This window comes from Lissotriton vulgaris, chromosome 12 (genome assembly GCF_964263255.1).
Source record: "Lissotriton vulgaris chromosome 12, aLisVul1.2, whole genome shotgun sequence".
Classification (NCBI taxonomy): Eukaryota; Metazoa; Chordata; class Amphibia; order Caudata; family Salamandridae; genus Lissotriton; species Lissotriton vulgaris.
Genome location: NC_141700.1, coordinates 531,792,172 through 531,819,398, shown reverse-complemented (window position 1 = coordinate 531,819,398; position 27,227 = coordinate 531,792,172). Strand labels below are relative to the sequence as shown.

At 44.7% G+C, this 27,227-nt stretch overlaps 1 protein-coding gene and 1 pseudogene across 2 annotated transcripts in view; one reads left to right on the top strand and one right to left on the bottom strand.

Annotated features, from left to right (window-relative positions):
* Positions 1-27,227, bottom strand: part of LOC147677677 (SLAM family member 5-like) — a 537,398-nt gene that overhangs the window by 281,160 nt on the left and 229,011 nt on the right. For both annotated transcript variants that reach the window (XM_086946484.1, XM_086946483.1), the window contains one exon: positions 2,161-2,490. In XM_086946484.1, coding sequence (XP_086802610.1) covers positions 2,161-2,490 — 330 coding nt within the window. The remainder of the gene's footprint in view (positions 1-2,160; positions 2,491-27,227) is intronic.
* LOC147677678 (uncharacterized) lies at positions 2,754-5,308 on the top strand (annotated as a pseudogene).

Here is a 27,227-nt window from a genome sequence, read left to right as displayed (position 1 = left end):
GTCCTTTTTATTGCCCCCTGCGCTTCTGGCACCTGCATCATATCACCGGGACCTTAAATTGTTCGATGATATCTCTAGAAATAGATACAAAAGGACAATAAGTGCTGATGAAGTAGACCAAACTGACACTACTCTGCAACAATATGTTGATTTTAATTTAGGTTTGTTCTTCTTTGTGGGTGCTGCATTAAACAGTAGGAAAAGAAGACGATTGTCTAGAGTTGTGGAAGCTGTTACCAATCAGACAGCTATGGCACTTGGGAACATTACAGAGGAACTGCAAATTGCAATAATTGTAGCTCTCAGAACCGAATGGTGCTTGATGTGATTCTGGCTGATCGAGGTGGTGCATGCTGCACCATTGGCAGCAGCTGTTGTGTTTTCATTCCGGATCACTCACCTTCAGTATATGATGCAATCTCTAAACTTCATAAGATTGCTGCAGAAATTCATCCAGAGACTGGTACTTGGACTTTTGCTGGATGGTTTTGGACTCTTGTTTCTGCTTGGGGCTGGAAGCTACTGACTATCCTGTGTTTAATGATTACGATACTTTTTACATGCTGTGTATGTATCCAATGTGGTCCAATGCTTTGCTCCATTTGCATCTCTGCTTGTATTCCTGCCAAAAGGAATGTTGCAGAAACAAAGGCCCAACAAATGTTGAATAAAGAGGTGGCCGAAATAATGCTAAAAGATGTACAGGATGCATATCTAGATTACCCCAAATAAACTAATGTCTTCAGCTAACGCTGAAAGGGTCGTCTGTTGTAATTTAGTAGTGACGGGGTCATCGTTAGCAGAAGCCATCCTGTATTTAGAGATTATCTTGTCCGTTTTGTGGAATCCATTTTGTATTTCGGTCAGCCATTTTGTTTGCCATGTGCTACCATGTGCTCACCATGTGCTCTGTCCTACCTTGCTGTTCTCTGCTCTTGAAATCTGTCTAGAAACGAGATATATTTAGCCTTCCCTGCTCCGCACATGCTCAGTTGAGCTTGCAGCTCTTGTCAATCCATATCTGTCAGGATGTGTTTACTAAAAATTAGCCACTGTTAGCTCCTTCTACTTGTCGACCCTGCATTTTCTGAATGACCTTATATGTACCGAAAACCAGCATTTGTACTTGTACCGCCTTCTTTTGAGCCCCTGTGTGGGTATAAAAGGACCACGCTCCTTCCATTTAGTGTGCTACTTCATGCATTACCGAAGGGTGCTGTGTGAATGTAGTTCCACCTCATGAGGTTTAATAAACTCTGTCTTTTCTATTCCAGTTTCTGTGCCAACTTCTTCCTATTGGTCTGAGGACTTTGTGCAGAGAAGGGCGAGTCCCTTGCACTGGTAGGCCTTGCTGAGGCCCACCACCACACTGTGATGTCACAACAGTGGCTACCCAAAGTGGTTGCTTCACCCTTACTCTGCGGCCTTGCTGATGTCTCGAGAGGCCTCAGTGGAATAGTGGCTGCTGGTCTCACCTGCTTTCTGCCACCTCTCCTGGTTCTCCCCCCCGCCCGCACTCAGCTGTCCGTACATTTCGCACCACCCTACCCCCGCCCGCACTCCGCTGTCCGTGCATTGTGGTTTCTTGGTGATTGTCCTTTCAGTGTTTGTGTTGCGTGCAGGGTCGGACTGGCTGTGTTGCGTGTACGCTATAGGGTTTAAAAATCTATATAATTTTATCCTTTGGTTCACTGCATAATATTTTTTGTTTACATAACGTCACGTCAGTCTTCCACTCCTCTTGACTTTTACAGTGAGCACCTTGAACTTGATAATTAAAACATCCCTCTCAGCATGTGTGTGCCTCTACTTAGTGTGACAGTGTCTGGTGTGTTGGCTAGTCTGCCAGACCCAAAGCTTCAGTGTGCCAGTGACTCAGAGTGCCTGCGTGTGTGATCACGTGCTTTGGTGCACCCGTGTACCCCTATGTTTTAGTGTGTCTGTCTCACTGGATGCGTGTGTTTCTCAGCATGTGCGTCTGTTTGTAGTGCAGTTTCTATGTATGTCTGTATGCGGGGGTCAACAAGGGGTAAAAGACATTGGTGTTGCATTATTATTAGAAATGCCAATAGCTCAAACTTTAATAATGCAAGACCTATTGCATTGCAAATGCTTGTTGTCCTATGTAACCAATCATGGCAAAGGTTGATAAAGACTTACTGAATATACGGAGGATGTACTTTATCCGGTTTGACAACCATGGGTATGGCATCAAGCGTATGAAAACTTCATATTCTCCACTGTCTTCTGTTCTCAGGTCCAAAATCTGTAAAGAGCGGTTTTGACCGTTTATAGATACTCTTCTTTTGAATTGTTTGCTTCCGTCGATAACGCAATTCGGTTGTGAAAAAGTAGCCAACACGCTGTCGTTGAAATACCACACAGTATGTCCACTCTCGAAGTCATCTGGGATCTGAACAGGGAACGTAACTTCAGCGCTCACCGCAGCATTCAGTACAAGTGGTGGCCGTTCACTTGCCTCCCAGGACTCTACACCAGAGAAGACAAACAAAGAAAGTTTCAGGAACTATTGGTCCTTTCAGTGTAGTGAGTAATACCTGAGCACGTCTTTTTCAAAAATAAATATGTATCTTTTAGGATGAGTACGTTTGTTAAAAAAAGTTAATTATGAGTCTTTTTAAATTCAATTTAAATTAATTCAATTCACTGATTAGAAAGTATGAGAGCTCCCAAACCACCACAAGGCGCATTAGTTTCACAAAGTAAGTGTCTAAGATGCCACCACGATTAAAATGCCCTTGGAAGTTACCAAAACGAGATCACTGGAACAAACCCAAGTATTCCGTTTAGCAGCAAATAGTAAATTATAAGCACTGGCATCATGAGATTTTTCACACTGCCTCTCTGCTGCTTCAGGGAGTTGATGTGGCTCCATTGCCCATTTATTTATGTTACATTAAGGCCACCGAAACAAGTCAGGCTTTTCACTTTGCGTTTTTTATTTTTACAGAATGCAGCTATGAAAGGATAAGTAGAAAATTATATTCCCCATTTCATCCAGAATGGTATGGTATTTTTATGGAAAGTAAGAGACCCTTATTATGTTTGGAATGATGCAATTTAAGAACAAAGCAGCCAACAAATACAACTAGATCAGCAATAATATTCTTTGCAACCAGCGGAAAGCCCCTTCATACCCTTGTTCAAGAGAGGAATTGAAAAAGTCATATCAAAAGAGAAATTACCTCATAATGGTGTTTATGTACGACATTTTGCTGCCTTACTGCTCAAATAACTGTCTGCTAAATATATTATCAGTAAAATTCAGCACCATGATATAAACTACAATAGGTCGTCTTTCTCTTAGAGTTTATATAGTTTGTGTGAGTCAGGATAAACATTTACAAGAGTCTGATGCTATTCGTGGTGCAGAAGGCTGTGTCCATGGAAAGCAACATGTACGTCCATGGCATGTGGAAACACAGGTTGCTGCCCGATCAAAGCTAGACTGTGGAGTTTTCTTAGCTGCCGACAGAGAGGGCGAGAGATGTCACATTGACCCAATATGCTATGCTCTTCAAGCCTCGTTCTTAGGGTGGAGCATACAACATTTGATTCAATTATATTGTCTCCCAATCAGGCTGGATAGACATATTGCCATTTATTTTACTCTCTGTCCCTCCCAGGCTAACCCTGGTGGTAAAGGACAATAAAGCAGTAATAATGTCTCCCTGCCATGGGAGATAACTCACATAGCGAGGGAGTAGTAATGAGGAACACCTTTCACATCAAGCAAAAAGTGACAATTGACACCACATGGTCACGTGTTTCCCCAAGGAAGTGACAATACTTCTGTTACCGGGACTTCGGGGCTCCTGGGGGCCCTACCTGGCAGTAACGTCACTTCTGGGGGGGGATGTGACCATATTGGGTCACGTGTGTTGTGACATCACCCTGGTCATTTGCTAGTTACGTGCTCATGTTCCTAAAATGTGGTTAGGGCATTGCTGCAGGCCTCAACGAACCAGAGTCCCTAGAGATCAGGTGACCATGATGTGATCTAGAGGAGTGCGCCCCCTTTTTGATGCTTAGTATACATATAAGGAGCCCTCAGCAGCCTATGCCAAACCCAGGAGCAGCCCTCCAGAAAGAGGTCGCTCTGTCATTATGAAGAGATACAGCCAACTCATCAAAAAGACACCCTCTGAAGGTGGTTTGCAAAACTATTGATAGATATTTTTGTAGCCTGACACCAGCGGCAATGGAGCAGAATGCACAGCAAAGTGACCTTAAAGAGGGTGGTCACCACATTTTCGGTTTTGACGAGGAGCTCTGCCAACAGTTGGAAACGCTGAGCCTCAAGGATTTGCTGCAACTGATGTTCTGTATTAAGGGCTCCAGCAGCTGCAGCGAATCCTCGAGTAACGAAGCAAATGTTAGAAACAATTTCATCAACATGGAAGTTGGTGAAGAATCTATAAAAGCTCCTAAGTCACCAGTCTATGAAGAAATTGGGTTTCCGGAGGATTCAGCTCTGGAGGCTATTGTTGTGCAACAGCTTATTGCAAACTCCGATGCCAGTTATGCCTCAATGGACCTCAGCGACTCTCAAGATTTCAGAGCTGCAGACGAGTCTCATGAAAATGATGAGGTTAGTCAAATTTGTTAGACACTTACTCATACTGTATCTATTGCTATATTTTATTTTTAAGTAATAGTCTGTCTTTCTTTTTTTCTTTTTTGAACCGTAGAAAGCATCAGCAAAAAGAGCCATGTTAGCGGGGATGCTGCCAAAGGTTAACACCATGCGTTTTTATTGCTTATGCTGTTCAAAACAGACTAAAAGTGATTCAATCCAGCAAAAGGATGCGCATAAGAAATGTGTTTGTACCTATAACTGGCAGATTTTGAAAAGGAAGTTCCAGGCACACCCTACAACACCAAATGGCCTGTTAAAGATTTTGCATCGATAGTTGTGAGTGAGTGTGTCAAACGTGATCATTATAATCTTTGTTATGGCCATAAAATTAATGATCCACAGCAGGAGGCTCACGATTCTCTATACGACTCATACACTTCAAGAATAATCTGTCATATATGTAGCTTGCTAGACTCGAACAAAGTATATAAACTGTTAAAGTTGGTGTATGGTTTGTCTGAGGAAAAGAAAGAAATCCACCCTGAAATGATTAAGGTTGTGTCGACCACGCTCAAAGAGATATGATGCCTGAGCAAGCCAAGCTCAAAACTCTGTCATATGCAAGGTTTGTGTACGTATTTTGTTAGAGGGATGACAGAAAGGGTAATATAAAGAGGTATGTGCGAAATGTATTTAAAAAATAAATGAATCAGCTCTTAAAACCCCACAAAAACTGTTTTAAAAATAATGAGACCCCTCGGTATTGAACCATTAATGTATTGTTTACCGCTACATACTTACTCACTTTTCGGACAAGCATCAGAATGTTAATGGCAAGATGCTTCTGAGTTACGTCCATTATACATATGTATTACCAGATTGATATATCTTTTACTTAAAGAAAGCATAGCTGAAATATAACCTGTAACTCTGCACCATCTGAAGCTTGATGAGCCACTCACTGTGATGCAGTGTGACAATCCTATGTGCACAGCCAACTGGTGTATCAATGCATGACTACCTACAGCGGATTAATACTGGAGCGTGTACAAATACTGTAAGCAGGGAGTCAATACCACCACGGATGAACAGTCTTGGAGCTTCTGACCAAAGATTTTATCAGAAATAAAGATTTTGTATTGTACGACAGCGAATTGTATGATATTTTGAATGCCGTCAGTATCCTATGTGTACAAAGTTATAGGATGGGTCCTCGGGAAGTCCTATCTGGAGCCGTTGAGTTTATAGCTGTAAAAATATCAAAACTTGTGACACTGAGGCAAATTATCTGCCAGGCTCCTAATAATGTATGTAGCATGTGTAATATTATGTATACGTACTGAGGATTCAGCGAACTGCTCAACAACAATGAGATGTGTACCATGAAACTGTAAAGTATACCCTGTTTACATGTTGCTAACATTCTTTATTTTTAATAAAATGCCCTTTCACAAAACCAACGTCTTTCATTACATGGGATACTGGGGCTGATATAAGATGTTGGGTGCCAGATTAAGGAAGATTTATTATGATACAAGCTGGGTCGGAAGCTTTGGAAGGGTTGAAGCTCTGTTTAGAAGGGCTATAGTTGAAAATGAGCCGGTAATCAGAGTGCAGGTGAAGAACTGGTTATCTGGGGAGAGTGCATGTTCACTCCACAAGCCAGGCAGGAGGCGTTTTAAAAGGAGACCGACGATCGTTAATGCACCGCTAGATTATCAGTGGCAGGTTGACATAATCAGTCTTCAAGATCTTGCTAAGCATAGTAACAGACCTCGATATATATTAAATGCAATAGATGTATTGTCCAAGTATGCCTTTGCAAAGCAATAAGCAATAAAAGTAGTTCTTGCGTCACCACAGCCTTTAAAACCGTCTTCAGGAAAGGTTGAACCACTTAGAAACTGCATATAGATGCTGGAAAATAGTTTTAAAACAATTTATCAGAAATTATTGAAACAGCACGCTGTTCATCAGTTTGTAACTCACACAGTGGTAAAAGCTGCTTATTTCACAGCCTACAACACCTACGGATATATGGACGTTCTACAAGCGTTTATAGATGCTTATAACACCAGTTGTCTCCAGTGGAGGTGACGTCCGATAATTCCTTAGCGGTGTGGAGAACAGCATACAGGAGGTGTTTCGCTGCCAAGGTAAAGAAGCCTCTTTTAAAAGAAGGTGATCATGTTAGCATTTCAAAGTTGAAGGGGGTCTTTACTAAGGGCTACCCACAAAATTTTAGCGATTAAATATTTATTTTGGAGAGTGTGGAGTTTATAGAAGGTATTTATATATATTTACAGATTAAAAGACTACGACGGTGAATCAGTGTCGGGTGCCTTTTATAACAAAGAGTTACAGAAGGTACTGGATGATCCACACTGGTTGAACAGGGTTGAGAAGGTTCTGAAACGGAAAGGTAGCAGAGCTAATAGTCAGGCCTTTGTCAAATGGAGGGGGTGACCCGAGAAATTTAACAGTTGGATGCGGCCAGCTCAATACAGGGTTTGAAGGCTGAAATATGGAGGAGCATAATTTTATATTACCTTGCCATCCAATGACTCAAAGGACATGCTTCTCTAAAATAGAATTTCTAATTATACCATGAAACTGGCTAAACCTGTGGACCTAAAAGTGGACTGGGTAGCCCTAATCGAAATCCAAAACCCAAGGACTTGGAATATATTACAATGCCTGAGGACAAATGTACATGATCAAGACCCATGAGCATCCACACAGGCTTCACTCCAGCATCACAGTGGTTGATGAGGCCATCAACAAATCCATAGCCAGCATCAAAACATATTCGAATATTCAACTAGTATTAGATAAAGTTAGAAGAAAGGTATTTCTTAAAACTCCAAATTGCCATACAGAGTTTAGCTGTATGGGTAAATTAAGAAGGGTTTTAGGCACAGTTCAACATATAAAAAGCTAGGTAGAGGCTGACACAATATGCCCCGATGTTAATGAAGGGTTCAATTCTCTAAATATAGAGCGACATAGTAGAGCTGCTGAGGATTGGGGATAGTTATTCACCATTGTTAAAATAGGTCCAGTTGGGTGGGGGAAATAACATGGTGAATAATATTCAACATATCAAACCTGACTATATAGCAATTTCTAAAAAAACATTTGACACTATTTCGGTCATCCTCGTGGATGATCAGTTCATGGTGATCATGAAAACATATGGCAACCCGGACTTTACAAGGCTGATTACAGACACCAGGCCAGATTTGAAGGGCCACAGTTTTTTTAAGGGTCCCTTGTTATGTACGGGGAAGGACTTTGAGGTTTTTTTTATAGTTGTTTTAGAAGAGCTATGCCTTTCTTGAGAAGAGGCTATGAAATTGCAAAACCTCACACTAAAGCAGCAGCCTTGAACATTGCCCAGGATGTGGTGGGATCTGTGACTTCTGCTGTCACCAAATGCATTAAACAACAAACCCAAGAAGGCGAGTGACTTGTGTACAGGCCAAGCACAAGTATTAAAAGGAAGCAAAGGTCTTCAAGGCATAGGGGTCTGACGGCTCCGTATAAAAAAGAAGGTGCTCTTCAAAAAGCTAGCACAAAAGAAAATCTGTAAGGCAGAAGAGAGGTTCGAATAACAAGAGAACACCTGCTAGCATAAATATTTTTTTTAATGTACCAACTTGAAACATGGCCTTCGTACATTGCACATCTGGAGAATGCACCAAATCAGAATTAGACTAGTTTTCTCTAAATCCCACTCAGACCAGTATCGAAAATAGTTTTTTCATAGAAGTATCACCTCTCTTTGACACTGTTGGAGTTCTTTGTGTCAGGATCTACAGATATGTATCTAGATCTCAACAATACTCTGCTGCATCTTTTTTGTAAAATCGTAAAAGCGGACAGTGCCAATATCCCGGCCACCGCTAAAGTGGCGATGATCGCTTACGCCATCGCGACCATGTTTAATCAGGTGGACATTACCCTCAGCGATTGACTCGTCAAGCAAAGAGATAACATGTATGACTATGGAGCATACATCAAGAGTATTCTAAATTACAACTGTGATGCCCTGGGCCCACTGCCTTCAGCAGGGCTCTTCACAGACACTTATGCACATTTTGAAGACAAGGAGCTGGAAGGTGACAATCATGGTTTTGTAAAAAGAGCTAGCTTTGCAGCCGGCAGTAGACAGTTTGACCTCCTCGGGCATACACATTCATAGCTTTTCTTCCAAGATAAACTGCTCATCTATGATAATGATCTTAAGTTAAAACTTAACAGCAGCAAGGAATTGTTCTGTCTCATCAGTGGGGATGGGAACAGTATAAACTTGTCATATTGTCCACTAGTTTGTTTGTAAAGAGGGTGAAAGTGTCCCCAAATGTCAGACTGGCTCTTGCCGAAGCTTTACAGCTATTGAATGCCAAGTATGCTGTTGAAAGAGTAACTCTGAAGATATTCAGCATCCCAGCCAGTACCAGATTAGCCCAGCACCAAAATGTATAGTAGGGCAACTATTGAAACTTATTAGCATAGGTGTTCTTGACAACACAGCTTTTAGCGTTCTCTGTACCTCAAACCCTTTCAGTTTCAAAAACTACAAAATCAACTACGTGGCATTGTTCTGCGAGGGGACTGAGATTCCTGCAAAACTGTACACACCCAGCTTTAGAGATGCAAATTTTATCTGGTAATATCTGGGCTTGGTTACAATAACTGAGAAGCACCTGCGTGACTTCAGAGTCGTCATGTCAAGAGAAGGATATGGGAAGGGTTGCACGCTGTTCGCTTTTGAACTGACTCCTGGCATGGAAGATGGTGATCACTACAGGTGGATCAAAAGAAGAAATCTAAAAGCAGAAATACGTTTTAGTCAGCCCTTGGCAACAAATGTGAGCATGGTTGTATTCTCTGTATTCAATAACATCATTCAGATCAACCATGCCCGGCAGATATTGTTTGACTATCTTTAAAATATTGTAAAATAGACACTGTTTAGACTCAGGATTTCTTAAGCCACCATAAATACGCTAAGAAATACTTTTTAGGTGCTTTTCCAAACAAAACTCTACCTGGTGAAATAGGGTCCGAAAGATCCCATATGCTCATCTTTAACACAGATCCGCACTACATGGAAGGAACTCACTGGTCGGCCCTTTTTTTAGATAAAGACAAGGTTACAGTGTTTGACAGCACAGAGGCATCCCCGAGCATAGCATCTATACAAAACCTATATTCAAGTATTTTCAAAAAGCTGCTGCGAGGGTAAAGTATAAGAAAGTACAGGTACAGGATTCTCTCGCCATCATATGCGGTGAACTTTGTAAATATTTTATTAGGAAAATGTCTGATTGTGTGTCATTTTTATTTGAACAACCTAGTTAATAAAGACAGTTGCTATAAAATATGTGAAAGAAAACTCTAGATCTTCATTAGGTGCTGTTAAAACAGAATTTGCAGTTTGTCAAAAGTGTAATGTGCAATTTGTCAAATGTTTAAGATTGTGTAACACCTCCTATCTGTAGCAGTGACTGTCTAAAATAAATTAATGAAAACTTGAATGCAGACTCAGTATTCTATGCAAGGGCGCACATTTAAACTGCTTTTAAAAGATGACAGAAACACTTTGAAAACATTAAAAAGGTTTCTTTATAAAACAGTTTTTCCGTAGTACAAGCAACATGTTGATAAACGTACTTAAGAAATAAAAGAAGAAAAACATCAAAATGTTAACTGTGGCAAAACTATACACAAACAAATGCAGGCACACATATTCATAGGTTAATAAGTCAGATGAGACATCAGACATGTAACCACATGTCCATTTTGGACAATGTCTTTTTTTAGGTTCTAGAGGCAGAGCCTCAGTGCTTCCAGAGGGTGATAGCCGGGGAAAGAAAGGAGATTATGGCATCTTAGAGGGGGGGGGGGGGGGGTTAAAAACAACAGGTGTTGGAGCACTTGGAGGGCTGGAAGTCCGACCTAGCCAGATGCTATGCCAGAACCATGTGTCAGCCATTGCATTGCTCTCTTCAAACTTACAGGTAGGTAGCCATCTTAACAGGGAGGGGTGCTTGTGGGTGGGAAGCCAGCACTACAATGCCTACCAGGCCCCCTTGTCCCACAGCTCATAAAGATGGAGCACTCCCCACAGCCAGAACCATGTGTTAGCCATTGCATTGCTCTCTTCTAACTTACAGGTAGGTAGCCATCTTAACAGGGAGGGGTGTTTGTGGGTGGGAAGCCAGCGCTACAACTCCCACCAGGCCCTCTTGTCCCACAGCAGAGCAGGGTGGAACACAACCATGTGGCAGCCATTGCATTGCTCTCTTCAAACAGACAGGTAGGTAGCCTGTTCATGCTCTCTTGTCTCACCCCTGAAATAGATGGAACACTCTCCCCATCCAAGAGACATGTGTCACCTACTCCCTTCCTCTGCTCCATTTCACAGGTAGGTAGCCATCTTAACAGGGAGGGTTGATTGTGGGTGGGAGCCAGCACTACAACTCCTGCCAGGCACCCTTGTCCCACAGCTCAGAAGGAAGGTAAACCTCTCTCACTCATAACCATGTAGCAGCAATTTTCTTCCACTGTGTCGCTGAAAAGATAGGTAGACAGTGCATGCACCCTACCATCCTTCTCAAAATGCATGGAGCCATATGACCACACCCGCCCTCACATGTCATACAACTTGTCATAGGTCCAAAAGCCACATTCAGTGTGCAAGCAGCTAAGCGAACGTAACTGTCACAGAAATTAAACTTTGACTAACCAAGTCACATGTTGAGGAAATTCAGGGCCCAATCATGTATAGCACAGAATGCAATATGTAAGTGCCATGGTGTCAGAGCATGAAGGCTAGGGGTGGGTGTCAAATTCCTTTCTGCTCACGGAAATTGCGATAATTTGACAATGTCGCGTTCCGGGGAGAGTGCGAAAATGTCAAAATCTCTGGGATACGCAGCGTAGTGGAGAATTTTTTCATGCTTGCGCTTTGAAAATACGTTCTCGCATGCACGATCGCCTTACCAGGATCCCCGCGGTTGCCGACGAGTTTTCCGATCCGTTCGCAAGCTCCACGAGATGTGGTAGCCGTTTGCGCTATCTTGCGAGAGTTCGCGGCTGCAATCATGTCATTCGTTTCGCGATCAGGCACCACGAGAGTATTGAGATCTCGAACACGTCATTCTCCACTGCGAGCGAGAGCATGAGGACGCGAACACATCATATCGAACGCGACAGGGAGCGTGAGAACGCAAACACGTCATTTTGGACACACCATCAACATCCGGTGGAAGTGTGGTGAAGCTCGAGAACTCGAACACGTAAAATTTTCAATCTGGAGAAGAATATCATCTCTAGCAGCATAAAACCTTCTGTAAATGATGGTTTGGATGAAAAAAACTCCTCAGGTTGACATTTGGCTGTCCTTTTTTGTGCAAGGAGTCCTTTTTTAAAATGGGGGAGAGGGAGGAAGTGCCACAGAATCTCCAACTTCTTGTTCCTGTCCAACAGGCTCCTCCCAGTGCTTTGTCCATCTTGTGCTTATTCTGCCTTTGGATTTTGAGCTTGAAGTATCACTCTTTGGGTCTGCTGCAGCATTATTATCATTGAATTTGAGGACTTTTGAATTTGACATTTTACAAGTAAGTTGGTGTTGTGTCTGATTGGGGGCATTGCAGTTGTTGCAACTACAATTTAATTTTGGTACTTATCATTCCTTTTTTTAAATTGTAGTGGGTATTAGTAGTCAGTAGGCCAAGAGCTAGTCATGGGTGGGTGCATGATGAAGCAACTGGTCCTTTGGTGTGTTTTGAATGTATTTCATTTTCAAGCATCATTTAGGGAATGGATGGCATTGGATTGAGTTGGGAAATGTGGTTTTTTTGGGTGGGGGGGGGGGGGGTTCTGTTGTTGGGTGTCCTAAAGAAATGCCTTTGTTGTGTGTGCCTGGTGTGTTGGTGTGCAATTCATGCACCCTGCAGACCTTTTTTTGGCCTGTGTATTTTCGTTTTTGCATTTTACTGCATTAAAAAGACAAAGCAGTGTGCTTTAGCATGCATCCTTTGCCTTGCTTTTATAGGCCTTTTGTCAGTTCATGGTGTTTCCCAGGCCTCCTGCTTGTTGCTTGTGATTTGTGAGTGTCCATGTGGCTGGTGGCCTTTTGTGGTGGGAGTTATTAATGTGCTGCTTTTGCCATATAGGCCTGCATGCTATTCCTATGTGGCCTATGCTTCTTGTTGTGGGTTGGCCTGGCCATGAGGCTGGCGGCAATATTGAAGGCTGGCAGTGAGCTTTTTGCAATAGGCCTGCATTGTCTGTCTTCTGTCTCTTGTAGTTAGGTGGGCCTGGCCATGTGGCTGGTGGCCATTTTGAAGCCTAGGCCTGCAAGCTTGTCTGGCCTTGTCTGCCAACAGGCCTGCTTTCACCCCGTAGGCTCAGAGCAGGTAGCCACAGGTGCATTAAACAAGTGTTTCTGTGTGGTCTGTTGAATTTAGACATCATTTAGGGCATGGATGGGATTGGATTGAGTTGGGAAATGGTTTTTTGGGGGGGGGTTCTGTTGTTGGGTGTCTTAAAGAAATGCCTTTGTTGTGTGTCTCTGCTGTGTTGATGTGCAATGCATGCACTCTGCAGACCTTCTTTTTGGCCCGTGTATTTTCGTGTTTGCATTTTATTGCATTAAAAAGGCAAAGCAGTGTGCTTTAGCATGCATCCTTTGCCTTGCTTTTATAGGCCTTTTGTCAGTTCATGGTGTTTCCCAGGTCTCCTGCTTGTTGCTTGTGATTTGTGAGTGTCCATGTGGCTGGTGGCCTTTTGTGGTGGGAGTTATTAGTGTGCTGCTTTTGCCATATAGGCCTGCATGGTTTTCCTATTGGCTTACTGCTTCCATCCATCCAGCCAGCTCTATGAATGATGTGATGCTCAAATAATTTAATGCCAAACAGGGTCCGCCCCACTTCCATTACGTTTGTATTTTGGTGGTTCTTGTTTGTATTTTGGTGGTTCTTATTCTCTTTCCTATCCTTCCTGAGAGTATAGTGTGTACACAGTAGTATACCATAGCCCTTGTTGACAAAGTCCCAGAAATGGCTAGACTATATCTTTTGTTTGTTTGTGTGTTTGTTTGTACTATTACAGTAGTAATTGAACCACAACAACAAATGCAAAATTTCGCTGATGTTCTTCTCCTGGCGTATTTGCTTTTAGGTGCATAAAAAGCCAGAGGAGGAGGTGTCATCATCATCATCACGCGTTGTACTGCCAGACAGTAGTCCTGCTGCGCATCACATCCACGTGTGACCACAACTTGTGCACCTGCATCCTGCCTGACATCTGAAGAAGATGGCCTCAAAGAAAGGTACCAGGTCCAGTACCAAGAAAGTTGCTGGTGAGAAAAAGGAACAGAAAAAGGAAGTGCCACTAACCACGACTTGTGTGCTGGCCAATGTTTTTTTTGGGACCAAAGAAATTACGCATGCAGCAGCTTTGTCCGGGAACCAAGCTGGGAGCAGCACCTCTGCACCAGCGGTCTAACCCCACCAACCTAGGCCCAAGCCCTTGAGTGTCGCAGAGGTAGCCAGTCTACTAACGAGCAGAGATGTTGAATTGTCATTGTCGCAAAGTAGTACACAATCAACGCAGGTGGAAACTCAGCATATAAGTGTGCAGCGGCAACAACAACAGCAGCAGCCGCAAGAACAGCAGCAGCCGCAAGAACAGCAGCAGCCGCAAGAACAACCCACAACCACAATAGTAGGTGTTGCTCCTGAAGTAAGGGCACTTCAGGAAATTGAGCTTCCTGCAGACAAAGTGGAGCAACCCACTGTTTCGGATGATCTATTGTCTTCCAGACCAACAGCAAGGAAAAGAGGCTTAGTCCATCATCTTCTTCTTCAAGCCCTGCTTCTGATGATCGTGAAGCCACTTGGAAGCCACCACCTCAGTCTGAGAGTGATGGACGCCACAAGACAATGCTAGTGAAAAGGAAGGTTCCAGAAAGACTTAGAGTTATGGAGGTAGATGTACAAGAGGGGGATGATGTTGATGATGATGAGCCAGTCATCACGCACATCACTCCCGCCCCAAAGGGGATAGAGACCAACATTTTCACCCTATCCAAAAATGCTGCTGCTGAGCGGGATGTAGCACGGATACCACCAACACAGGTTACACCACCATGACCTCCAGCTGCCATATTTTCAAAGGCCCGGCAGGGACCTACATCCAGCTCAACCATCTCAGTAGGTAGAGGTAGAAGTCACAGTGTAGCTGAACAGAGTCACATTTGAAGCACACCCTCCAGTTCATCTGGTGTTGAAAGTGGCACATCCAGCAGCACCTGAAAGTTCTCCTCCCCAGTTTGGGACTTCTTTTCGGTTAGCACTAAGGAAGAGAACGTTGCTATATGCTCAATTTGTTGACAAAGTGTTCGACGGGGTAAGCTTGGTACAAACTATGGTACCGGAGGCCAAACAAGTCATCTCAAAATACACCACACTATCGTGTGGGAGGATCACCTACTTCACTTACAACAAAGTAAAAAAACCTCAACCCATTGATGTTGTGCATGAAGAATCAGGGGACGATATTATTGCGGTGGAAGGTGAAGAAGAGGGAATCATTTCTAGCCCTGTCAATCAATCAATCAATCATTTGTAAAGCGCACTACATACCTGCAAGGGTCTCAAGGTGCTGGGGGGCGCTACTGATTGAACTGTGGTAGGCTCAGTGGGAGAGTGTTCTATGTCTTGCGGCGAGGTGGAAGAAGGATCTCTTACCGGTGGTTGTTCTTCGGATGTGCGAGACGGTGGCGAGTGAGAGGTCAGCGGAGCGGAGCTGGCGGTTGGGGATGTAGAAGGAGAGCCGTCTGTTGAGGTAGGGTGGGCCAGTATTGTGGAGTGCCTTGTGTGTGTGGGTGAGGAGCTTGAAGGATATCCTCTTGTTGACTGGGAGCCAGTGCAGGTTTCTCAGGTGGGGGTGATGTGGCCATGGCGTGGTACGTCAAGGATCAGTCGTGCCGAGGCGTTTTCGATGCGTTGTAGTAGTTTGATGAGCTTGGTTGGTGCTCCTGCGTAGAGGGCGTTTCTGTAGTCGAGCTTGCTGCTGACGAGGGCCTGGGTGACTGTCTTTCTTGTATCTATCGGGATCCATCTGTAGATCTTGCGGAGCATGCGGAGAGTGTTGAAGCAGGAGGAGGAGAGGGCGTTGACTTGCTTGGTTATTGAGAGCGTTGAGTCGAGGATGATTCTCAGGTTGTTTGCATGGTCGGTGGGTGTCGGGGCTGCCCCCAGTGCTGTCGGCCACCAGGAGTCGTCCCAGGCTGAAGGGTTGGAGCCGAGGATGAGGACCTCTGTCTTGTCCGAGTTCAGCTTCCGACGGCTGGTCTTCATCCAGTCTGCGACAGCCTTCATTTTTTTGTGGAGGTTGGCTTTGGCGGTGATGGGGTCCTTGGTGAGGGAGAGAATCAGCTGAGTGTCGTCGGTGTATGAGATTATGTCGAGGTCGTGCTGTCGGGCTGAGTGTGCGAGCGGGGCCATGTAAATGTTGAACAGCGTCGGGTTGAGCGAGAACCTCTGGGGTACGCCGCAGATGATCTCGGAGGCTTTGGAACGGAATGGGTTGAGGCAGACGCTCTGGGTTCTGCCAGAGAGGAAGGAGGTGGTCCAATCCAGAGCCTTGTCTCAATCCCTGCGGTGTGGAGGCGTGCATATAGTGTGTGGTGGCAGACGGTGTCGAAGGCGGCAGAGAGGTCTAGGAGGATGAGTGCTGTGGTGTCGCAGTTGTCCAGCAGGGTCCTGATGTCGGTGGCGACGATGAGGGCAGTCTCAGGCTGTGGTTGCTGCAGAACCCTGACTGGGAAGGGTCCAGGATTCTGTTTTCTTCGAGGTATCGGGTTAGATGTCTGTTGATGGTTTTCTCCTAGATGTCCTTGGCCAGGAAGGGGAGCAGAGAGATGGGCCGGAAGTTCTTGAGGTCTCTTGGGTGTGCCTTAGGTTTTTTGAGTAGGGCGTTGATCTCAGCGTGTTTCCAGATCTGTGGGAAGGTCGCGGTCTCGAGGGAGAGATTGATGGAGTTGCGCAGGTGGGGTGCAATGGAGCTGCTTGCTCTGTTGAAGAGGTGGTGCGGGAATGGGTCTGACGGAGAGCCGGAATGGATTATGCGCATGGTCTTGATGGTGTCATCGATGCGCACGCAGGCCCAGGCTAGCAGGGGGTCGTGGTTGATGGTGTACGGAGGGTATGTTGTGTTACTGTCTGTTGGGGCTGTCTGGGTGTTGAAGCTGTCGTGGATGTCTGCTATCTTGCGGTGGAAGAAGGTGGCGAGGTAGTCGCACAGGGCTTGCGATGGCGGGATGTTGTTGGTGTTGGAGCTGGGGTTGGAGAGTTTCTTCACAATGTTGAAGAGCTCCTTGTTATTGTGTGTGTTGTTGTTGAGGCGGTCTTTGAAGGAGGTCCTCTTGGCGCCCCTGATGAGGTGGTAGTTGTTGCGGATGGCATCCTTGTGCCCTGCGTGGCTGTCTGGAGTTTGTTCACTGTGCCATTTCTTCTCTAGTTTCCGGCAGGCTTGCTTGGAGGCTAGGAGTTCCGGGGTGAACCAGCTGGCCCTCTTGATGGTCTCTTTATGGGGGGGTTTCTTCAGCGGGGCGAGCATTTTGGCGCAGTCCTCGATCCAGCATCTGAGTCTGTGGGCAGCGTCGTCAGTGTTGGAGGGTTCGGTGGGTAGGCTGAGAGCGAGGTTTGCGTGTAGTTGATCTTCGGTGATTTTGCTCCAGCAGCGGCGGGGGATCTGTTGGGTGCAGTGGTGTGTGGTGGGTTTCTGGAAGGCAAAGTAGATGCAGCAGTGGTCGGACCAGAGGAGTTCAGTGGTGTGGCTGATGGAGACGTACGGGCTTGAGGAGAAGACGGGGTCGAGCGTGTGGCCAGTGGAGTGGGTGGGCGGTGTGACAAGTTGCTTCAGTCCGAGGTTGGCGAGGTAATCGATCAGGGTTGTTGAGTTGTTGTTGTTGTAGTTCTCAAGGTGAAAGTTTAGGTCTCCGAGGAGGATGTAGTCAGTGGAGGTCAGGGGGTGTGTGCTGATCAAGTCGGCAATGAAGTCACTGAACTGGGGGTGGGGCCGGGGGAGTCGGTAAACAAGGGTGCCTCTGAGGGTGGAATTAGGGTCTTTGTGTATCTGGAAATGCATGTGTTTGGCGGTGCTGAGAGCGTCGTTGTTGCTAGTCAAGACCCTGATGCTGTTCTTGTGGACGATGACGATTCCTCCTCCGACCCCGTTAGTGCGGTCTCTGTGGGTGATCTTGTAGCCGTCTGGGATGGCTATGGCGATGTGCGGAGGAGTCGTTAAACCAGGTCTCTGTCAGGAAGGCGACGTCCAGGGATGTTGTGTCGAGCAGGTCTCAGAGCTCAACGGCATGCTTGCGTGTGGAGCGGGAGTTCAGTAGTATGCATCGGAGGTGGTTGAGGTCTTTCTTGGTGGGTGGTTCGCCAGCTCTGAGGCTGGTGTAGCTGCAGTTCCGGCAGGTGAAGGGGCAGTGTATGCGTTTCGGGGCGGCCTTGAAGCAGGTGTGGCTCCGTCCGGAGTTGAGAGCATTCAGAGTGCTGGCGTCGTAGTAGCGGCGGTCATCGTGGTGGGTTTGGGGGCCGGGGGTTCTGGCGCTGGGCACGGTCCAGGCGCGGACTGGCGCAGACGGGCTCACCTTAGGTATGCTAGCGGCATGGCCGCGCAGCGGATGGCATATATAGGGAGGTGGGAGGGAGGAGGAACTGGGAGGCAGGGGAAGCGAATGGGCAGTGGGAAGTCAGGGGGGTGGGGCCACAGGGGACGCAGGGGCGAGGGCGGTGAAGGACAACAAAGGTAACAGAAGGAAAAGGGGCACAAAATAGAGGGTAAAACGAGTGCCACAGAAGGCAAAAGGGCACAAAAAATGAGTTGAACAGAAGGCAAAAGGGGCACAGAAATGAGGGGAAAACGTGGCACAGAGGGCAGAAGGGCACAAAAAACGAGTGGACCGGAGGGCAGAAGGGCACAAAAAACGAGTGGAACAGAAGGCAAAAGGGGCACAAATACAAGGGAAAAACGAGTGGCACAGAGGGCAGGAGGGCACAAAAAAACGAGTGGAACAGAGGGCAGAAGGGCACAAAAACTAGTGGATCAGAAGGCAAAAGGGGCACAAAAACAAGGGAAAAACAAGTGGCACAGAGGCAGAAGGGCACAAAAATGAGTGGAACAGAAGGCAAAAGGGGCACAAAAACGATGGAAAAAAGAGTGGTACAGAGGGCAGAAGGGCACAAAAACTGAGTGGAACAGAGGGAAGAAGGGCACAAAAATGAGTGGAACAGAAGGCAAAAGGGGCACAAAAACAAGGGAAAAACGAGTGGCACTGAAGGTTAACGGGCGCAAAAAATGAATGTAACAGAAGGCAAAAGGGGCACAAAAATGAGGGAAAAACAAGTGGCACAGAAGGCAAAAAGGGCACAGAAATAACGGAAAAACGCGTGGCACAGAGGCAAAATACAGAATACAGAAATACAGGGGCAGCTAAGAACAGAAGGCAGAACGGGCAGAGAGGCATGGTGGCAGCTAGGGGGACAGAAGGGAAAACCGGGCAGAGACACGGGGTAGCAAGGGGTACAGAAGGAAAGACCGGGCAGAGAGAGCACGGGGACAGCGAGGGGAACAGAGGGAAGAAAAAGGGGCATTTACCACGTACAGGCAGCGGGTGAAGACAGACAACAGCAGTCACAGACAACAATGAAAATATAGGCAATACAATAAAGCCCAGTAGTCCCCAGTAGTGTAGTGGTACCGCCCACATCCTCCTCAGCAACATTTCAGTGGCACCGCAGTAAGAGCCATACTCAGAGTCAGGCTGAGACACCAAGGCAACTGAGTACTGCAATGAAACAAAGTGCGTCATTGAGCCTAAGTGGGTTAATGAAAACAACAGCACCCCAAAGGAAAGTAATCCAGCCTACCATTGAGAGCATGCTTAGGTTGGAGGGGCAGTTCTAACGCAACCACCCAATGGCACGGTTGTACAATGCAAAGCTGGCTAAAATGTTAGCGCTGGACCTTCTCCCTGTTTTCATTTGTGGAAGGGGTGGGTTTCCTTGAATTTGTGTCAGCCATTTGTCCTAAATGGAAGGTTCCCAGCCGGTCCTATTTCGCAAGAATTGCTGTTCCGGCACTACATCATGATGTGCTAGAATTGGTTGGACAAGCTTTGCAGCACAGTGCTGTTCACAATATCCACCTGACAACAGACATGTGGACTGGTTGCCAAGCCACAGATTACATGTGCATAACTGCACACTGGGTCTCTTTTGTGGGGGTTAGAGATAAGCTATCTGAAGGAGGTGCTGTTGACACAGCTGAGATTTTTAAAGCTACTCGGAAACATGAAACTGTAGCCATGTTCGCCATGGTGAAATCTCATACTGCTGTAAACATTTTGCAAGAGTTTTGCTGTAAGGTTTTTGCATGGCTGCGCCCAAGAGGGCTTAGTATTGGTTTTGTTTCCACAGATAATGGCAGTAATGTACTTAAGGCCATGGAGCTTGGTTCCTATTTCAGGGTTCCGTGTTTGGCGCACTGCATAAACATTATAGTTCAAGACTTTCTGGAAAAAAAAACACAGTCAGCAACATACTAACCACCTGCCGAAGAATATGCACTCATTTCAGCCATTCTTTTAAAGCTCTGAAGCAGCTGAGGATCATTCCACTTGACTATAGAATGCCAGTCAAAGCACTCATCCGGGAGGTGGCAACACGTTGGAACTCAACTTATTACATGCTTGATCGTCTGTTTGAGCAGTACAGGCCACTCAATGACTATGTCATGCGAAGAGGGGATGCTACTGTGAAAGGCATGACCCTTCAGATGGACCAATGGTGCGTAGGTAAATGCCTGACTGAGATGCATTGCCTTTTGAGGTCTTCACACGGGAAGTCAGCAAGCAGGACTGTACTATGGGCCAAGCTATCCCATTATTGCAAATGCTAGAGCATCAGCTGACGGTGGTGCCTGAATCATACAAAGGTATAGAGGAAAAAAAGAAGCCTATGAGTTGGTGGAGAGCTTAGCCCGTCGCTTAGCTGACAATACAAGGGTGCAAAATAAGATTTTGTCACAAGAACATTACATTTCAGCCACAATTCTGGATCCACTGGCAAAATTGGCACTGAATACATTAATTCCTTTTTCAGAGATGGATGTTGCCCGGTACAAAACCTGGATTGCTGAGGCAGTGAGTAAGTTGGAAAATGAACGGCTGCTAATTAAAAGCCTGCTAGATCGACCCACAACAAGTACTGCAGCAGGGCATCCGGCATCAAGTGCAACTTCGGAGGCTGAGGGCAGTGCGTTTGGCTCAGAACACTCACCATCACTATCGACAACAGCAATAACTGGATCATTCAGCCCAGTAGCATCCTTAGAGGATTGGTATTTTCATTTAGGCATTGTTAAACACAGTGCTAATGCACAAAGAAAAGAGCCTGAAAAAAGTTTAACACCCCTGGACATTGAGCGGATGGTCCAGGCCTACCTGGACAACCCAACAGAAGTGTACATTGATCAAATCCCATTGAGGTAGTGGTATGGGAAAAGGGCCCAATGGCCACTGCTCAGCAGGCTGGCGATAAGCTATCTGGCTTGCCCTGTTGCAAGTGACTCTTCTGAACATGTTTTCAGTGCTGCTGGTTCCATTGTAACAGTGAGAAGAACCAGTCTCTCGCCCAAAAACGTGGAGAGGTTAACAATGATCAAAATGAATCAGCACTTCATACCACCGAATTACACAATATATGAATCAAGGGAGGAAGATGAGGACAGCGGCTCAGGTGATGGAAGTAGTGTGTTACATGATGATTACCTACTTCTGGTTGAACACCCAGAGTTTGAGGACGAGCTATACTTCCCTGACAATTAGGCTTGCACTTAATGTCTTCCTCCCTTAATTTCCTTTATTTGTGTATCTGTCTTTCTGGTTACAAACTTTGAATCACAAAAAATCCATCACCACCATCTTCTACTCTTTTTATTTCAATATACGAGTTTTAGCTGTCTGCATTTCACAGTACAGTCCTCCGAATCCTGCTCCTCCGCTCCATCCTCCTGAATCTCCCTACATCCATTGCCCTCAAGACAGATGATGATTGGATGATGCAAAATAGAAGAAATAATAAAATCTTTCCTAGTGCCTCCAAAAGAAGTGGAGCATGATGATGACTACTATAGCTATCCTCCTTTCTGAGCCGAGAGAGACTGCCCATTAACTGAAAATGAGATGGAACAGGTAATGAATGATGCCATGCATTGAACGCAGACTGAGTGATTTTGTTGTTGATTGTTGTGCATGAAGTTATTTCATTGTGCACTATTTGTAATAATCATTATTCTACACACTAAAAGTAACTCAAGGCAATTTTCCCCTTCTTGCAACTATTTTCAATAAGAAATGTGTACTTCTACTGCAGCCTGATACATTGCTTTTGAATACAGGAAGGGGACTCAATCTGTACACTGCACACTGAGTAGGACAACAGCACCATGATGATGATGGCAAGAGAGACGGCCCCTTAACTTAAGATGAGAAGGAACAGGTAATGAAAATGAATGGCATGCATTGGACACCTGAGTGATTGCTGTTTGTGTTTTTGTTGTTTGTTGTGCATGAAATGAAGTCAAAGTGTACTAGTCTTACTGTACACACTAAAGAGTGACTCAAGTCAATAATATTTCGACTCTTGTTGTTTAATAACAAAAATTTACTTCTACTGCAGGCCGATCTTCTCAGTCACTCAGTACAAGTATCGATGATTGATAGAATAATAAGTCAGGACGTTTCATGAGTCGCATAAAATGTAAACAAGTCAACAACAACCACAGCAGACCTAAATGTCTGTGTAGAAGTGGGGTCAAGTGTAGCGGTGGTATGACTGTGGTGCATTGATTTAGTCACTTAAATTGTAAAATGCTATGTTGCTGGATATGTGCTTTGTCCAACTCTTTCAAAGAATATACACTAAACAGAGGATGTGCCAAGCGACGTGTCATCACTGTGGGCCTGCTCTGTCCTGTTGTTGTTGTAGGTCAATGCTGGAAACAGACTAGAGTAGAGATGATGCATATATGCCGCCTCGGAAAGTGTTCTTGTTGCACTACACTATAACTTGTGCATTTTTTTCAACCTTGTTTCTCAATATCCCTTTTGTTTTTCCATCTACAATTACAGGCCGGGCCTTACCCTGTGATATACTTGGGAAAACAATGCACACTTACCTTACCAATAAATCTACACCTGCCAGACAGGCAGTGGCGACACCCAAGATTGATGAACAAGAGGACCAAGAGGAATGCCGAGATGCAAATCCACATTTTTGACCAGGATAACACAGTAACAGTATCAACTTTCATCATCTTTTAAATAATATTTTTTTGTCTACAATCTTTACAACAGTGTGTTCTTCTTGTTGTTATTATTATCATTAGGTTTGCTCTCTGTTTATGATTCATCCCTACTGATATTTAAAAAATGTCTTTGCTATCTGTAAAAGTAAGCCCAGAACAACTGAACACAAACTGTATGTAATCCGGGTCTCCTTATCAATCAGCATCATGCATGCATTTCCTTTTTCTCCCTTAACATATTGATATGGATATGGTAGTCTACAGAGTTTGTTGTTTATTGTTTGTCCATGCGTACTGTTTTTCATTTTCAAACCTTTCCCCAAACCCCCCTTCTCATCCATTCAACAAACCGTAACCCTCTTCCCCCGGGCTGTGTGACTTATTGAGGTGTGACTAAATTAAATGTACACTAATAATTTATCACACACTTGCTGGGGTGGATGTGGCAAAAGCAAGAGTACTTCAATTTCAAGGCTGAGCGAGGCTCTTCTTCTGCTTGCCCACCCATGAGCAGTATATTTTAGAGGTGATTTTTATTTACCAAAGGAACATATACATCCGCATTAATTGCCGGCATTGATTGGATTTGTTGTCATCCTCCTACACAGCACTAACTGTTACGCTTGTGTCAAGTGTACTCTAGGCCTAGTCAAGTGACTAGACACTATAGCTTGTAACTCTGTGTAGTAGGCTATCCCCACCACCATTATGTTTTGTTGTAAAATATTTTTGCATATTATTGTTTTGCGGTAAGTTCTGTACTGCACTTCATTCTACTTCTCCTTGAACAGTCACTCTCAGGCGACTGGCTGTCTAATTTTATTTTTTTGCAAATGCTGCTGGCAGTGTCTACTACTACTACCATCACAACCAAGGCATGTTAGGGAAGGAAACCATCATCACCATGCAGCCATCGCTGTGCCTAAGTTCAACATCAAGCAAAGGTAAGAGAAGTTTGGGGGGGCATAATTAATAATGGACATGTTTTCAATCAATTCGCACACCCCTTTGAGTCCAGTTAAAGAATGCACAGACTAGAAGAGACTGACAGTACTAGTAGGACAACTCAATCAGTGAGGGGTGCCACATCTATCTGTTTGTATCTTAAAAAGTCAGCCAATTATTTAAATCAAACATTGGCTATGTGCGGCCCTGCACCAGCAAGGAAACAGTGTGATGTAAAACAGTAACCCCACCCACAAAACATTAACAGCATGGTATATAAAGTAGAAATATTGCTTTAATAACCCTAACAAAAATAAACTATGTAAATAAAAACACAAAACCTGACCCACCCCTCTCTCTAACCCCAACCAATGTCCGTAAAGAAAATGTCCAACCTAATGTCGAATTGTCCAAAGAAACCCCAACGCCCGATTCCCACCCACCAAAACAATAAATAAAAAAGGGGTAATGAACAGGGTCTCTTCTTTATGTTCGGAGGGATTGTCTTTTGAGGACACGCACTGCCTCCTCAAGAAGGTCGACGCAGCACTTCAAAGTACGGCAGGTGCAGCCACAGTGGGGGGGGCACCAGTGATGGCAAGGGAATAGCGGCGGCGGGCGGCTGCCAGACGGTGGTGCCATAGCACTGGAGTGCAGTGGCTGGGGCCCGGGGCATTGGAGGAGGCTGCAGCTGCTGCCGCCTCCTCCTCCTCCTCTTTCAGGACCACCAGCCGACGATATTCCCGCTGGATGGCCTCCAGCTTCAGGCACGTGCCTTGGCGGCCAACGCCTTCCCATCCGGTTTCCCCGTGGAAGGAGTAGCTATATATCAAAAGAAAAAACAAGACTATTGTAAAATATACACTTAGAAAAACAGTAAGACGAGTTAATTATACACATAGTGGCATGGAAGCACTATAAAGCGCAGTACATAACATTTGTGGTATGTATCTATCCTCCCACTTCCTTGGGCTTTAACATTTGTGGGATTTTTTCAGGCATTCAACCAACCATGCATCTGATTCCTATCAGCCACTTATGCATGCATTGCATGCATGCGACACACGTATCCTTCTCTCTGTCAGTCATAAATATTAAATCTCACCCTTCCTTCTTCCTTCCACCCGTCTTTCCCTTTTAGTTCAACACCAGGTGATCTGATCTGACTTTTAGTCTTCTCCATAAAACTTTCAAAGCAGAGTTGAAATCAGATAGAAGAGGCTATTGGTTACTCAATACTCCCGCCCCTTATGCCTTTACTAATGCCAATTAAAGGGTGTCTTCACTCTTCAAACGTTCACAGCAACTTCTTACTTACTAAGTCTCAACAGTACAGTATACATACAGTACACCCTTGCAGTGAGTGTAATGTCAATAGTTAAGGATTAGGAATCTAACTTACCACCTCCCGCCACTGGTGCTGGCTCTCCCCCTGCAGCTCCATCCGCAACTGCCGCATCCTCACCAGCCGCGTCACCTTTGCTGCTGGCCCCGACACTGGTGGTCGGTAGTGTGCCTAGAAAAAACAATACACATTGTTTAGGTGTCATATTCCTCCCCCTATTGTTCAGTAGCAAGATTGAAACATGAGTTCATAGTAATACATACATATACAACATACATCACTAGTACAAATCAGGTAGTAGTAGAATAGACACTAGTAGTTATATATGGTCCCTAGGGTCATTCTAGTCTTTGCTTAGTTAGCCTGAGCCATGCAACCATTTTACCTTTGTGTCTTTTATTTTTGCACACATGACGTTACCTCGCAGCTTGTTGTATAAGACACCTTTGAGCCCACATGACCTCATACTGCTACTGTCTAAGCGCTGCGTACCAGGTCAACCAAAACATTAACAAGGCACATTATGGAGTTCTGGTGTTAGACCATAGTGCTTATCCATAAAAATGCTACACTTTTTGGCACGGCTGAGAAATGCTTGCAATATTGTAACGCACACCATTTTTCTCATTACAGACAGAAGATTCCCATCTACGAAACAGAGCTTTGCAGAGCTTATAATGTAACAACTACCAGTACTAGGTTCTTCTAAGGTGAAGGGTCCCCAGAATTCGCTCAGAGTTCTTCATTTATAATTTTATATAAACTATATGCCTACCAAGGGGATGGTGGTGCTTCCACCACTGTTCAGTTATCATGATTTCCCATTTTTATCTATGGACTTGTAGTTGTTGTAACTGTAACTAAGTGTAACAATGTTTATTGTTTTAATGTTATGCATTTTCATGTTGGTGCTGCATTATAGAACAACGTACAGAGCTTGTCAATTGAAAATAAAACTTTTGAATTTACATAGACTCAGTGGTATTTGGTGTGGACTTACACAAGTCAGTGAGCAAAAGGAAGGGTGTGCATGTGCATTGCTTCCACGACTGAGAGGTTGGGAGTGTTATGTTCTGGGTTGTCTACTTGTTGGGTATCTTGGGGGGGGTTCGGAGAGCTAATAGTTATGACGAGACACTACTATAACTAGTTGAGCAGGGGATTGTGGTGGGTTCTGAACTTCTGATTGAGGTGTGAGGAAGGTCCAACCTACCATCACCAACATCCTATTTTCTTGTGCAGAGTTCTGTATGTGCTAAATCCCTACAACGTAGTAGTATGTCCTATCCTATCAAAATAGTAAAATCTGGTTGGGCATTTGTTGGTGGGGATTGCCGAAAAGAATCAATCTTAACAAAGACTAAAGATCAATAAGAATAGAAGTAGGACAAGAGGACAACCCAAAGGACTGGACTCAATGGCTAGAGCTACTGGGGAATCTGAGTTTTATTTCAAACCTTTTAAATAAAGAGTGGCCAACTGGGCAAGCTTAGCTACAGACAGACTAATAGTAGTAGTACAGAGGGTCATCATAGCAGAGGCAGTTAGAAGCAGGGATAACAAGAATTTAGAAACAGATAGTCCAGATCGAAGGATAATTGTTAGTAAAAAATACCATTAGGAAATGGAAACAATAGTTCGGAAAAAATATGGTGCAGTAAAAGTTCGGGATTAAGAATTATTAATATTAAAAACAAGAAGACTTACTAGGGCCAGCAGAAGAGCCCTTGTTGTTGTCCTCCTGTTGTTGTTCTTGTCCTCCCGCCGACTGAGACCCTGTATGCTTGCCCCTGGGTGCTGAACATGAAAGATATAAGAAAGAGAAAAACATTGATGATTGATGTGAAACAAATAAAATATTTTTAAAGGACGGTCAAAAAAACATTTATGTAAACAACAATTGCAATACATAAATTGACTTATCTCATCTGGTCAACAAGT